This window comes from Larimichthys crocea, chromosome I (assembly GCF_000972845.2).
Source record: "Larimichthys crocea isolate SSNF chromosome I, L_crocea_2.0, whole genome shotgun sequence".
Taxonomy (NCBI): Eukaryota; Metazoa; Chordata; class Actinopteri; family Sciaenidae; genus Larimichthys; species Larimichthys crocea.
In genome coordinates, this window is record NC_040011.1 from 10770803 (window position 1) to 10786046 (window position 15244).

Here is a 15244-nt window from a genome sequence, read left to right on the forward strand (position 1 = left end):
ACAATACTTTCACCATCAACTCCTTGTCATCAGTGACTTTCAACACTCATTACTTTGGTTCTCAGAGAGTAATCTCTACACTGACACAAGGTCCCCATCTTGTGGAGAGAGCATGAAAGTCTTTCTTTTAACACAGACAGTGCGGGTCAGCCGAGGTTCCTCCAAAAAATCCTGTCGAATTTGCAGCTCATTCAGAATTTTATATGATTTTATAAGACGTGAATAAGTCATGAATATTCATGAAGCAGGATGTTAAATTCAGCGGTGGAAAGCAGCATTTACTTTCATAGTTATCACTGGTTTTAATATATAAAGTATAGCTTGATGTCAAAGTGATTGCACTAGAAAATAATTCTCATATATTTGATTTGTATCAAGACAAATGCAGTTGTTATTAGTGAGAATGCACAAGTTTTAAAGTTTCTGTGGGTTCGTTGAGGTTAGATATTTTTACTTGTTTTAGAAAAATCAAATAAAAAATTGTGTTGGCAGATATTTTTGTTTATTTTGAGTCAGATTTACTCAATTATCTTGTTTTTTTAGAAGTGTAGTTACACATTAGATGGATTCTTCTAGACTTGATAGAAGTGTAGTTACACATTAGATGGATTCTTCTAGACTTGAATCCCAAAGATAGGAACAATTATCAAATATTTCAGCAAATCAGTAAAGATGACTACAGATTTGTGTTGCAGTACATCATTAATCACTTCACAGCCACTCCGATTTATCCCGTGATCCTCGGGAGAGGTTTGTATCTCTTAATTCTTATGTACATTTCAAGCTGCAGCCTTTATGGATGTGAAGTGCAGAAATAAAAATCTCTTTATACGTCATTAGTACCTTTACTTAAGATGTGGTGTTTTTTACGTTGTGATATAGCAAATACAGGATCTGATTACTTCTTAGATAATTGAAATTTATTCAAAGATATTCACATAAGAAGATGAAAAGAACAGTTTTTTCTACACGCTGTTCAAAGCCACCATATCCTCCATCTTCTCGAATAATCCCTCAATCACAGAGTTGCTTTTCTTGCTGGTCACTACATGATACCTGCCCCCACATCTCTCTACAAGTCTCTTTAGCTCCCCGTTCCTCAGGATGTGCTGCTCTGCGCTCTCCCCTAAAATCTCCCCCCATGTGAACAGAACCAGCGCTCGTTGCCAAATGCCTTCCCCGAGCAAACCCATGTGCTCCTCCACGGCTCTCCTGTACTTCTGCGTGCAGGTCAAGAAGGCCGGCATGAGCAGGAGGACCACGTGAGGTCCGGGGCGACACCAGGAGATGCTGTCAATGATGCTTTTTCTTTGCATTGTGTTGTTCGGATCCGGTCCGTCACGCCACTTCAGGCGTAGCGGTTCTACCATGGCGAGGCGTCGTCCAGCTCTTTGACCTCTCCAATGCCTGAAGGTGTACCCTTCATTTTTGGATGTCTCCCCACACAGGATGGTGAGTCCGACTGGGGAGTTAGACGACCATGACTCCCCTAACACCACCACCCTCAAATCTGATCCAGGAGACTCTTTGTTGTTTGAGCTCATGTGACTTGCAGATAAAAACTGTAAATCTCGACTGATCTCTTTCGTCTCTACTCCTGTTCCTCTCACCGCTTCCTGTTCCCCAGCCATCTCTATCTCCTTTAGTGTTTCAGGATGACAGTTATTGCTCTCCGCAGCTGACGGTGGTGTTTTCATCCTCTGATCCTCCCCGTCCTTTGCATTTCCTCCTCTTCCCTTTCCCCTTCTCTCGCTGACCTCTTGGTCGTCTTCTGAGCTCTCGACTGCCACTGCCAGATCAAAAGCATCCACCTCGTGTTGGATCTCCATATCTCTCTTCCCTCTTTGGAGCCTTTCCTCCCTTTCTTTAAGATTTTGTTCCCATTTGCCCATTTTCTTAAGCGACTCCTTTAAGTTTTTCTCTTTGTTGCAAAGTTCCTCCTTCAGCAAAGCCAAGTCTCTCCCCAGCTCGTCTAACTCCTGCGTCGTGGAGTTCACGTACTCGTTTCGCATCTGCAACTCTGACTTCCAGTTGAGCAACCCCTGCTCTTCGTTTCTTAAGTAATACTCCCTGTCTTTGAGCTCTCTGCCTTGATCTTTCAGCCCTTTAACCTTCTTCTGAAGGTCTTGACCGTGACAGCTCAGCTCTTTCTGTTTGCCTTCCAGAGCTCTAAGCAAGTTGTCCAGCTCCCTTTCCTTCTTCTCGATGTCTTGCGCCCTCGTGCTCACATCTTGCTCGTGTCTACGCTTTTCTTGTTGCTCTTTTTGCTGTTGGGCTTCCCATTTGCTGAGTTCTTGCGCCTTACTTTCCAACTTTACCTCTTTCTCAACAAGCTCTATCTCTTTTTCGTCAAGCTCCTGTCCTCTTCTACTCAGAACCAGCTCCCTTTCTCCTACTTCTTTTTCCCTTTTCAGGAATTCCTCTTCGATCTCCTGATGTCTCCTCCTGAACTCTCGTTGTTTCTCCTCCAGCTGTGTCTGGAAATGTTCTCTCATTTCATTCATCTTCCTCTCTGCCTCACCTTCTCTCTCTTTCATCCTTTCTATCTCCACTTGCAGTTTGTCGTTTGCCTCTTTCAAAACACCGACCTGAACATCTCTCTCTTCAAAGCCTCTCTGGATCTCTGCCTCAGTGCTCTTCACCTGCTGTTCATACTCCTTGAGATGTTTTCTAACTCCTTCTTCACTCTCCTTCTTCAGCTCCTCACACTTTATTTTGAGATTGTCCGCCTCCTTTCTCATCTTCTCATTTTGCTCCTGCAGCTCGTCGACTCTCCTTCGACTTTCCTCGTATTTCTCAGTGACTTCCGAGAGTCTCTGTCGACTTTCTTCCTCCAAACAACTCAATGCGCGATCCTTCTCCTTTGCGATGGATTCGATGTCCTCGTTCCTCCGCTCTATCTCCTTTTCGTAAACCTGAATCATGCTTGTCGTCTCCTTTTCCACCTTGGCGGTGAGCTCCTTCAGCTCGGACTTTGTCTGCTCAATTATTAGCCTCAGTTGGACGAGCTCTTTCTCGTTTTCTCCGTCTTTTTGTCTAAGTTGGTTGAGTTCTTGGTCTTTCTCCTGAAGTTTCTCCAACATTTCAGCCTCTTTCTTCTTTTCCTGCTCTGCGTGATGTTGTTGGATCTCGATCATACTGCTGCTTTGGTTTTTATTGCTTTCCTTCAGCTCTTCGATTTCTTTTGAGTTGTTTGCACACGTCTTTTTGGCCTCATTGATCTCGCTGTCTCTCTCTGCAAGAAGACGTTGCGCTTCTGTTATCTCCTTCGTCTTCTTGTCAATGATTTCGATCAGACGGTTCATCTCGGTTTCTCCCCTCTCGTCCTTCCTCCTCTGCTCTTCTCTCCATCTCGTCTCCTTGGAGTCGGCCTGTTGTTTGAGACTTTCGATCTCCGTTTCCTTTTCTTTGAGTTTCCTCTCCGTGTCGTTTGAAAGCTGTAGTTTCATCTCCTCCATCTCTTGCTCTCTGTCTTGCAGTCGTCGCTCTGCCTCTCTCTTTTGATTTAGAATAATTTCTCCTCTCTCTTCGTCTTTTCTCTGCAGGATTTCGTCTACATCCTTTATATGTTGCTGCAGTTTCTCCATCTGTCTCTCTTTTTCCTCCAGTCTTTGCTCCATCTGTTTCTTAAGATTTGAAGTATCTCTTTCTCTTTCCTCTTCGCTCTGACGCAATTGCTGCTCGAGTTGTTTTAAATCTTCTTTTAATACTTGTATCTCTCTTTCTCTTTCCTCCAGTCTTTGCTCCATCTCTTTCCTGGCCTTTAAATGATCGATTTCTTTCTCTTCTTTTTGTTGCATCTTTTCATTCACTTCTTTAACATTTAGTTTCAGCTCTTCAATTTCTTTTTCTTTCTCTGACAGCTGTTGCTCCATCTCTTTCTTGTTCTTTAAATTTGCTGTTTCTTTCTCTTCCTTTTCTTGCAATGTTTCCTTCAGTTCTTTGACATTCAGTTTGATCTCCTCTATCTCTTCTTCTTTCTCCTCCAGTCTTTGCTCCATCTCTTTCTTATAATTACAGTGATAAGTTTCTTTCTCTTCTTTTTCTTGCAGCTTTTTGTTTGTTTCTTTCATTTTTAGTTTCATCTCCTCGATTTCTTTTTCTTTCTCTACCAGTTGTTGCTCCATTTCATTCTTGTTCTTTAAATTTTCTGTTTCTTTCTCTTCTTTTTCTTCCAACTTGAATTTGATCTCCTCTATCTCTTCTTCTTTTTCCTCCAGTCTTTGCTCCATCTCTTTCTTGTTCTTTAAATTTTCTGTTTCTTTCTCTTCTTTTTCTTCCAACTTGAATTTGATCTCCTCTATCTCTTCTTCTTTCTCCTCCAGTCTTTGCTCCATCTCTTTCTTGTTCTTTAAATTTTCTGTTTCTTTCTCTTCTTTTTCTTCCAACTTGAATTTGATCTCCTCTATCTCTTCTTCTTTCTCCTCCAGTCTTTGCTCCATCTCTTTCTTGTTCTTTAAATTTTCTGTTTCTTTCTCTTCTTTTTCTTCCAACTTGAATTTGATCTCCTCTATCTCTTCTTCTTTCTCCTCCAGTCTTTGCTCCATCTCTTTCTTGTTCTTTAAATTTTCTGTTTCTTTCTCTTCTTTTTCTTCCAACTTGAATTTGATCTCCTCTATCTCTTCTTCTTTCTCCTCCAGTCTTTGCTCCATCTCTTTCTTGTTCTTTAAATTTTCTGTTTCTTTCTCTTCTTTTTCTTCCAACTTGAATTTGATCTCCTCTATCTCTTCTTCTTTCTCCTCCAGTCTTTGCTTCATCTCTTTCTTATAATTAAAGTGATTTTCGTTTGTTTCTTTCATTTTTAGTTTCATCTCCTTGATTTCTTTCTCTTTCTCTACCAGTTGTTGCTCCATTTCATTCTTGTTCTTTAAATTATCTGTTTCCTTCTCTTCTTTTTCTCGCAACTTGAGTTTTATCTCTTCTATCACTTTTTCTTTCTCCTCCAATCTTTGCTCCATCTGTTTCTTAAGATTTAAAGCATCTCTTTCTCTTTCCTCTTCTGTCTGCCGCGATTGTTGCTCGAGTTGATTTAAATGTTCTTTTAATACCTCTGTTTCTCTTCCTCTTTCTTCCAGTCTTTTCTCCATCTCTTTCTTATAATTAAAGTGATAAGTTTCTTTCTCTTCTTTTTCTTGCAGCTTTTCGTTTGTTTCTTTGATTTTTAGTTTCATCTCCTCGATTTCTTTTTCTTTCTCTGCCAGTTGTTGCTCCATTTCATTCTTGTTCTTTAAATTATCTGTTTCTTTCTCTTCTTTTTCTTCCAACTTGAGTTTTATCTCCTCTATCACTTTTTCTTTCTCCTCCAGTCTTTGCGCCATCTGTTTGTTAAGATTTAAAGCATCTCTTTCTCTTTCCTCTTCTTTCTGCCGCGATTGTTGCTCGAGTTGATTTAAATGCTCTTTTAATACTTGTATTTCTCTTTCTCTTTCCTCCAGTCTTTGCTCCATCTCTTTCTTATAACTGAAATGATCAGTTTCTTTCTCTTCTTTTTCTTGCAGCTTTTCGTTTGTCTCTTTGATTTTTAGTTTCATCTCCTCGATTTCTTTCTCTTTCTCTACCAGTCGTTGCTCCATTTCATTCTTGTTCTTTAAACTTTCCGTTTCTTTCTCTTCTTTTTCTCGCAGCTTGAGTTTCATCTGCTCTGTCTCTCTTTCCTTTTCCTGCATCTCTTTCCTGAGCGTTGTAACTATAGTTTCTTTCTCTTTGTCGCTTTCTTGAATTTTGCCTTTGATTTCATCGACGTGCTGACATTTTAACTCCTCTATTAGCCTGTCTCTCTGTTGCATGTATTTTTCATAATTTTCACTCATCGCTTCCTTCTCTTTTTTATTTTCCAGCACTTTTTCTTCGATTTGGGCGGCGTGTTTTCGCTCTAACTCTTTCACCTGTCTTTGTCTTTCCTGCAACTGTTTCTCAGTTTCTTCTGCAAACTGTTGTTTCAGCTCTTTAATCTCTCTTTGTCTTTCTTGATCCAGCTCCTTTAGTTTGTCGCTGTACTCTCGTTGGACTGTTTTCACATCTTCCTCCTTTTCTGTCACTTTTCTGTCTATTTCCTCCTGGTGTTCAGCTCTCCTGGCCTCCATTACTTTTTCCATTTCTTTCATTTTTCTCACCATCTCTTCCTGATGCTGAAGTTTTAACACTTCTACCTCTTTTTCTTTCTCTTGCATCCTTTGTGCCAAGTCTTTGTTGTGGTTTAGATGAATAATTTCTTTCTCTTTTTCATTTTCTAGCATTTTCTCTTCCATTTGGACGCGATAACTTTCTTCTAACTCTGCTATCTCTCTCTTTTTTCTTTGCGTTTGTTCTTCTGTTTGTTTTGCAAACTGCTCTTTCAGCTCTGTAACCTCTCTTTGTTTCTCTTGCTGTATTTCTCTAATTTCATTTTCATGCTGCTGTTTGATTCTTTCTAAATTTTCTGCATTGTCTTTTAACTTCCTATTAATTTCTTCATTGTGTTGAACTTTCATTGTGTCCATCATTTTTTCAATGTCACTGATTTTTCTAGCCGTTTCTTCCTGATGCTCCTGTTTCATGCTCTGCATCTCTGCCTCTTTCTCTTTCTCATGTTGTGATTTCATTTCTTCAATGTTCCTCTCCATTTGTTTGATGCTATCCAGACTTATCTGCTTTTCCGCCGAGGCTTTCTTTCTCAGCTCCTCCAGCTCTTTGTCTTTTTCGTGCAGTTTTATCACTTCTGCTATTAGTTTTTCTTCCATCTCTGCCATCGCTCTGTTTTTTTCTTGCGTTTTTCTCTCAAGAATATTATCATAGTGTCTTTTGGTCTCGTCCATTTCTGTTTTTAAAGAACCAAGTTCTTTCATCATATCTGCTTTCTCTTTCTCCTGCCGCTCTATATTTTCTTCCAGTTTCTTCACCCGACTCATCCACTCTTGTTTTGTTGTCCTAATGGCATCCTCCCTCTGTTTTCTCTCGTGTTCATTTTCGACACTGGCACATTCAAGGTCAAGCAGCTTCAGTTGCTGTTCGTCAATCCTTTCCTTCAGATCTTCGATTTCTCTCTCTTTTAGCTCCAGGTTGATCATCGCCTTGTCTCTTTCTCTTTCATTCTGGTTTAGTTCGACTCGGAGTCGCTCTTTTTCTATGCTCAGATCCTGAATTTCTCTCTCTTTATCCTCTGTCAACCAGCGCATCCTGTCCTCTAACTCCCCAATGTCATTCTTCCTTTCGTCAATCCTCCTGTCCTCATCCTCCTCCTCTTCCCTTTGAATGTCGGCCTTCCCGGGAGATTTCACCTTTTTCTTCCTGTCAAAAAACCACCTAATGCTTTTCATTTCCCTATCTCTTATATTTTTCAACTCTGCCTCTTGCCGAAGTATTTTATCTCCCATTTCCTTCAGGCGTTGGGTGAACTTCTCGTTCTTTTGCCGGCTCAGATCTCTGACCTCCTGCACCATGCCGGAGAAAGCCTCACATCGGTTCATTGCAGCCATCTTTTCCACCTTCTGCAGGAGCTCCGTCACCTCACTAGAGGCTCCGTTACCTTTTCCTCCTCCGTCTACACTGCTAATGACATGATACCTGCCTCTGCACTTCTCCAGCAGCCACTGGAGGTCCCTGCCCCCTCCCTGGATGTGCTGCTTAATATCCACCCCCTCTCGAAGCTGATCCCCGTGGGTGAACAGCAATATCGTGTGTCTCCATACACCCTCGCCCAGAAGTTCCAGATGTTCCCTCACATGTCCCATCGTCACCAGTGTGTCCACCCTCAGAGTCAGCAGGACAGCATGCGGCCCTGGTGGACACAAGGCCACACTGTTGATAATCTCCCTCTTAACCCTCTCAGGTGTAGCACCCGCTACGCCTCCCTCCCAGCCTGGAGTATCCACCACAGTCACCACCCGCATAGCCACCTCTGCTTGCTCACGGTTGCACTCCTCTGTTACCGCCCCGGCGTGGAAGAAGCCCGTTTGGCCGAGGATGGTGTTCCCTGCAGAACTCTTTCCTGTTTCACGCTCGCCCAGGAGAACCAGCCTGACCTCGGGTAAACGTCGTGGAGCCTTGGAGAACGACTGGTGGGCGTCTAGCTCAGAACTCTGAAGACCGTCGCCTGGATGGAAGAAAGGTACAGATATATGGTGAAGTTCATGTTGCAGTCATTCATTGTTTTAGGCCAGTAAAGGCCAGAAACACCAACAAACCAAAGGACGAAGGCTACCGTTGGACAAAGCTTGTTGGCATTCATCATATTCATGGCCACCTCATGAAAGTCACTTCACTCACTCAGTTTTAGCTTTTTTTTTGGTCTCCAGGAAATTATTATTTGCACTATTGAATCTACTGTCTGTCTAATGTTTGTTTCAGGCAGGTAGTGAGTTTATCAAAGCTTTACCAGAGCCAGAAATGTCTGGCTATTATTGAGTAAGTGAGCGAAACTCAACAGTAAAGGCTAAAGCCATACGACCAAAACATTGCACTAAAAAATGTTGGTTTGGTGCCAATTTTCCAAGATTTCAACATTAAGCTACAAGCTACAAAAAGCCACTATTTACAGATGCAGCTTTCACCTGGAGTTTGTTGTGGCCAATGGACTTAATATCATTCAATATTGACTTTTATTTAACTCTGTTTTGGTCTCCAGCAGCTGGAGCTGCACCAGTTGGTTCCTAGTTTGTTTTAACCATCATTTGGTGCTTAAAAAAACAGTCAGCTGTGCAGTTAGGTAATAATACATCATGATTTCAGCACCTTTAGAAACCTCTTTACATTACATGGTCATCTGATTCAACTGAACAAACAGGAAACCTCACAAAGTTAGAAAGAAGTGATGAACAGAGCATTACAGTAGCACACAAGCTTGTGAAACTGATGAATGTAAATTCAGTATTAACTTTCTCTTAGCTTGGTTCAGGTTCAGTTTCAGTTTCAGGGAAATCATCTGACTCCTTAGCTGACAGTTAGCACACATTAAGGTTTCTGGGTCAAACAAAGCTGCCTCCTGCTTTTAGAAATGACATATAGTGGGGAAAGTTAACTAAAGCAGTAAAGTTGCTGGCTAAAAGACCCTAAAATGGTTAATATAACTGCAGTCGGATGATAATTCCACTGTTAGTACAAAAATATAGATTACCACAGCTCTCAGTGTTCATTTATATTTTCCAATAAGACATTTAGCAGGTTTTCTGTGATAGATACTCACTCATCAGAGCAGCTTTGATGGTCCCTCTCTGCATCTGCTCCTCCATCTGCCTCTGCTTCTTCCTCCTCTCCCTGGCTCTCCTCTTCCCGTCCGCCTCCAGACCCAACAGAACCGTACTGTCCATCTCCAGGTGACTGCTGCCATCCTTCTTCCCATGCACCATCACCTCCAGCTTCCTTATCAGCTCTTTGACTTGTGTCCCGTCTCCTTTGCTTCGGTTATCCACGACATGGTATCTTTTCCCGCACTTTTGGAGGAGTCTATGGAGTGCTGGGCCGCTCGTCAGGATTCGTTGCTCCATGGACACCAGGCCGAGCTCGTCTCCCCTGGTGAACAGCAGCATGGTATGCTCCCAAACTTCTTTTCCTAGCGGCTCCAGATGTTCCTCTATCTCCTTGATGTAAGCCTCTGTGACTGAGGCGCAGGATCTCACCACCAGAAGAACAGCGTGCGGTCCAGAAGGACAAAGCGACACACTCCGTAAAGTCTCTCTCCTCACCCAGTTGGGCGTGCTGTTGAGTGGGTAGTACCACTCCCATCCCGGAGTGTCCACCACCGTGACTTTTCTCCCTTCCACATCTGCTCGCCTTTTCACGCACTCCTCCGTGGGCTTCCCGCTCTCGAACCCTCCACCCAGGATGGTGTTACCTGCTGCGCTCTTCCCTGCTCCTTTCCTGCCCAGGAGGACCAGTCTAAGTTCTGGGAGAGCAGGAGCAGCGATGTCGGAGGCGGGAGGGTTTTTGGAGTTCATGGTAATCTGCAGACTCTCATCTGTGAAGAAAGGGAGTAGTGCTTCCTCAGTGCACCGTACCGGATAATCTGAAAGACACAAAACACATAAATGTGACAGAAGTCAGTCATGTAAACCTGTATTTCAATGCTACAATGATAATTATCATCAAAATATACAAACATTCAACTGTGTTTGCTATAAGAACGCACATGAATGTGTGATTTCAAATTTAAAATACTTGTAAACAAAGAAATAACAAAGAGCTCCACAATAAACTCACCACCATTCGCGTCGATGGCCGGGCTGCCGGTTTTATCTGACGTGTCCATCACCTCCCCCGTCCACTTTCTTCCGCTTGTCCTTCCTCTTCCTCTTCTTGGTTCCTGTGTATCTTTTACAGGAAGTATTTATTTTTTGTGAAAGGCAACTGACACACAAGATGAAGCTTTGTGTTGCACAAACAGTGGGTGTGGGAAACATGTCGTGTCACGTGACCAACCCGCGGTTTTTCTAACAGACTCTCACTCAAGATGACAGGAAGTTAAGAGAAGGGATGGAACGGCGAGCTTTTGGCGACACTTTAACATGCACACGCTTGCAAAAGTCACAGCAATGCACATACAGCATGCATACTGCAAAGGATTCATGTCTTGTAGTATGCACATGCTTAGACACACATGAAGGCTTCATGATAAGAGCTGCAGCGCTCTTTACCGTCAGTGCTGTGGTAAATGTGTGGCACTTCTGTTTCCTTTACCCACAAGCAAAACTGAGCTAACATGGCCTTGTGGTTTCAAGTTCCTGCCTCGACCCATGTTGTCAGAGTGCTCAGACTGCAGTGAAGAAACAGCCGACAGAAGTTCAGTCTTATAGAAAATATAAAACTGTGAAATATTGCGGTGATGTCTGATTGTTTGAGTATCTTTCAAGCGGATTTATTTTCGTCACGCACAGTAACAGCAGCACAGAAGAGCAACTTTCGAAAAAGCATCTGTGTATCGAGTAGGGAAGTCTAAAACACACACACACACACACATACACCACACTAAGATGCAACTTCCTGGGTTGTGAAGCAAAGCAGAAGTGTCAAAAATGTGCAGTTCCTCAAACGTCCACTTGAGGCTGGCTCCAGAAGTGAGTCAGTCTCCATAAGTCCCCATGTTCAAATGTCCAACTTCACAGCAGAAATAAACATGTTTACAGCCTGGTACAAAAAACAGTTTTGGTCTCTGTAGCTAATTTCCCCGTTCATGACAACTGTACTGAGGGTGAATTTATATACAACTCACCTGTTCAGATTATATTAAGGTTTAAAGTTATGCAGGATTAAGAGTGTAGATGCTTTCAGTGTAAGAGGTGGCTGAGCTTCACATACGCTTGTGACTTATGGGTGACGTCAGAGATACAACGTCCATATTAATACTGTCTATGGTTCCACCCTGATTAGTTTTCACCTGTGTCTTGTTATTCTGCCTTCACTTGCGTGTTTCATATGTGATCTCCTTGGTTTCAGTGTCAGTTTGTTGCCTTACTATGTGTCCAGCCCTTTGTTTTGTCCTCATGTTTTGGGATCTTGCCTTTTCTTTTTCTTTATATTTTGACCCTTATCTGCCTTTGTCACCCTGTAAGATTTGTGTCAATAAATCATTTTTGGATGGGACAATCTCTTCCACCGGTGGCGTCTGCATTTGGACCTTCCCTCGAGCATGCACATTAGTGAACACTTAAATGTCATTATTGCAGAGTACCACAGAGTTTGTTTTTCTGGAGACATCAGATATTTTTTTAATCCCCCTATAACAGTCGTCGTATTGTATGAAGAGCCAGCATCCTTAAATCATGCCTGCCTGCTGTCAGTGCACCTCGGCGATGTGGCTGGCTGCTGTGGCTGTGTGTCCCTGGCTGCATACATGGTACAACATGTTCTTATGTCCAGTCCACATGAAAATACGCACACACATTAGATCATGTCTTTTATGATTCACCCTTTCCTTCAGCACCAGGGTTAATAAAAACAAACCCTGTTTATGGAAAGGACTGAATCAGCCGTATTGATTTGGCACCATTAACCCGAGCAGAGTTGTTTTGAGGTCTGTTAAGTGTTCGGTGAATATTACCATGATGGATGCCTTTTCACATGTGTGCTGCTTTTTGTAAATGTCAAATGAATTACTTTTTATTGGACTCCCTGCAGCAGCAGCAGCAGCAGCACTTTCCTCCAAATATGAGGCTGTCTGGCATCTAAAAGACTCCATATCATGAATAAAAAACAGCCCAGAAAATGCTACCATCAACGCTTGAAGCTCACAGTCGTTCTTTTTTTTAATGTAACATAGAAATTTGCATTGGCATTTGCTGATTAGTTTGCCCCTGAAATTAACTGGTCAATCAAGAAGATAAGTGCTAGTGGTGAAAATGGGAAACCCAGAAACATACTGTAATTTTATTCTGCTGTGGAGCTTGTGGGTATTTTTAGCTTTCCTTTCACGCCGGTCACCGACTTCAAATCAGTTTTAGAGCAAAGGTTTGTACATCCAATAAAGATTCCTTTTGTAATCATTTCGAAACATTACAAACTTCCATCTTTCTCCTGAGGGATGGAAAATAAATTTGTTTGCACTGATTCTTTGAAATTCTCTTTCATGGTGGCAGATTAAGAGGAGATCAAATGGATAAATGAAAAAGGTTGTCTTGTGCATAAGCAATGCGGTGACTCCACAGTTGTGCCTCCCATTTCTGTTTGGAAGGCACAAACAGCTCTTTATTACCATATCAGTGCCAATATGGAAAATAAGACTGTGTATCAGAAGTACTGCAGGAGTAGGAATAGTCATAGCAACAGTGAGAGGAATAATAATAATGGTAATATCACATAGTAACGTCAGTGGTAATGGAACAGCAGCAGTAGCAGTGGTTGTCATGCAGAGGCCTCCTTTCCCCGGTGTTTTCCTGTTTCTGTGTTGTGCGTGTCGCCAGGCGTGGCCTTCGGGTTTCCTCTCACCTGTCTCGTCACCTCACCACCTGTGCTTCATCCGCCAATCAGACTCCTCTGCGTAAGATTGTTCGGTCAATGAGGAAGGAAACATATTTAACATCTTATTTGAACTCTATGATAAAAAATAAAAGTCACAATTGTCAGGGTTGTGCATGCAAGGTAACTCAAAGAAAGGCCAACATGTAGGGTCATGTCTTGAACTATCATGTTTTCAGTTATCCTCCTGTCTTGTCTTTCAGGTCTCCGCCTTCCCCTGTGAGTCGTCCCTGTTCCCTGATTACCTGCCTCCCTCATGTGTTGCACCTGTGCCTGATTGTTTCCCCTCCCCTTTTCCCTCTATTTAGTCTCTGTGCTCCCTTTGTTCGTCTTGTCCAGCGTCTCTTTGTCTTGTATTCTTGTTTTTGAGTACCTGATCTTTGACCTTTAGCCTGATTTTTGACCACGATTTTTGCCTTACGGGTTTATACTTTTGCCTGTACTCTTTTGGTTTTCCTAGTTTCATCTAGTAAAACTTTTTGAGTCTGTATTGCGAATCCTTCTGTGAGCCTCTTCTGATATGTAGACGTTTGTGCAATCCACAAATGATTTTTGAACACAGGTCTTACAGGGTGACAAGGCAGGCAAGGGTCCAAAAATTTAAAATAAAAGGGAAGGTTCAGAAAAATGAAGATCCAAAAACACAAGGACAAAGTAACAATGGACTGACACTGAAACCAAGGAGCTGACAGATTAAATACACGAGTGAAGACACAGGTGAAATCTAATCAGGGTGGAAAGACAATAAAAACTGGCAGGAAACACCAACCAACAAACTCAAACCCATGATCGAAATGTAACTCTGTTATATATATATACACCGTTAATTATAAACTTGACTTTGACTAAATTAACTTAGTTTCGGGCTGTGGCTCAAGCAAACGCAAGGGGACTACTTTAATGTCAACAGTAGGATAACTCAACACCAATTCTCTCACTAAATCTTCCCAAAAGTTACAGAAACTTCCAGAAATAAGTCATAGACACCTGAAACATGACAAGGGACCCCAACCGTGACCTATAGTCTTAGGCCGAAAAAGTGTATACATATTAGGATACGATTATCACACGTTTTATGTAAAATATGAACCGCTTGGCAGAAGCGAGAAAGTTGGTGAATCCGATGGAACGATGGAAGCAGAGCCAGTTGAAGAAATGTATTTAAAAATATGAACTAAATTTGGCTGTGAGAAACACAATGTTTCAGTAAAAATCATGTTTGTTTCTTTTTAAATCAAACTTTACCACACACCTTTTTAAGTGGATGTGCACATTTGGGTCAACTCCGGTTCAGAATCAGCTCCAGTTTGCCACAGACCAACTTTAGTCCGGTATCGGCATCTTGAATCAGACCAGCGCTCTATTCTGGTCTGTTCCAGTCATTCATGAATCTAACAAACATGCTCTTATTAGTGAAACTCTGGTTGTAAAATAGGCTACCAGGAATAACGACTGAGAGAGGCTACAATGAAGAGGCCACAACACAACACAGCAACACAAAGCCATGGCTTAACGTCCATATCTGGCTCTTTATTTATAAGAGAGGCTAAAACCTCAAAAGGAGAGGTGGAGTAGAGGTCATACCACAGCTGGGCAGCCACCGGCAGACCAGTGGGAGTATCCTCTATGATCCAAAACCAACACCTCAAATAAAAGTATCACACCTATAAACATGCCACCATAAACCATTAGAAGTGAGCGGACTCCCGGCACACTTGACCACATCTGCGACTGGAGGCCAACACGACCTGTACAACCAGAAGCAAACTCATGTTCTAATCAACCCTGAAATAAGCTAAACCAAATATGAAAATAGAACATCTGTCAGAGCTTTTCCTGTGTGCAAACAACACACTGTGACAGCTGGGGTACAAGATAAACATGAATTAATAGATGACACCGTGTACGTGTAGGTGACAAACCTCAATACATTCTCAAGTCATAGCAAATTAGCAAAGCTGAGGCTGTTAAAGCAACATTGTGTAACTTTTATTTTATAAAATCTGTCATTCGTACGTCTGTTCTCACACAATGTAACTTTGTGCACGAGGTACGATAACTCGTGAGAAGTATGAGGCGTTTTACGGCACTAATCACCGACTCTTTCGTTGATTTTGGTGAAACCGGATCATATTTTACGGAGAAAAACGTTTTCTGGTTTTCCCTCTGATGTCCTCCAGCTGCTCCGCCTCAACTCTCTGCGATTTACAGACTTTCCTGATGGACAGTGAAGTAAACTGCTGCCAATTGTAGCTGCTGTTAGTTCAGTTTGTTAGCCGGGGTGAACAGACTGTGAGCTCAGAGCACCGGGGGGGAGTGT

General features: G+C 42.2%; 1 protein-coding gene across 1 annotated transcript; it reads right to left on the minus strand.

The window, feature by feature from the left end:
* Positions 1-902: 902 nt before the first annotated feature.
* si:dkey-185m8.2 (trichohyalin) lies at positions 903-10367 on the minus strand. Its single transcript, XM_027282218.1, has 4 exons — positions 10174-10367; positions 9161-9979; positions 4781-8071; positions 903-4054 (listed from the first exon to the last, which is right to left on the minus strand). The coding sequence occupies exons 1-4, from the start codon at positions 10220-10222 to the stop codon at positions 966-968; spliced, it is 7248 nt and encodes a 2415-aa protein (XP_027138019.1). The 5' UTR covers positions 10223-10367; the 3' UTR covers positions 903-965.
* Between the last annotated feature and the right edge of the window lie 4877 nt (positions 10368-15244).

Bases quoted from the DNA above. Each gene is read 5' to 3' on its own strand.
- si:dkey-185m8.2 (XM_027282218.1), bottom strand. From the start codon at position 10,222: ATGGACACGTCAGATAAAACCGGCAGCCCGGCCATCGACGCGAATGGT. The intron at 9,980-10,173 runs GTGAGTTTATTG...TGTGTCTTTCAG, and splicing joins GGCCATCGACGCGAATGGTG to ATTATCCGGTACGGTGCACT. The intron at 4,055-4,780 runs ATCACTTTAATT...AAACAAACAAAA, and splicing joins AATGAAAGAAACAAACGAAA to AGCTGCAAGAAAAAGAAGAG.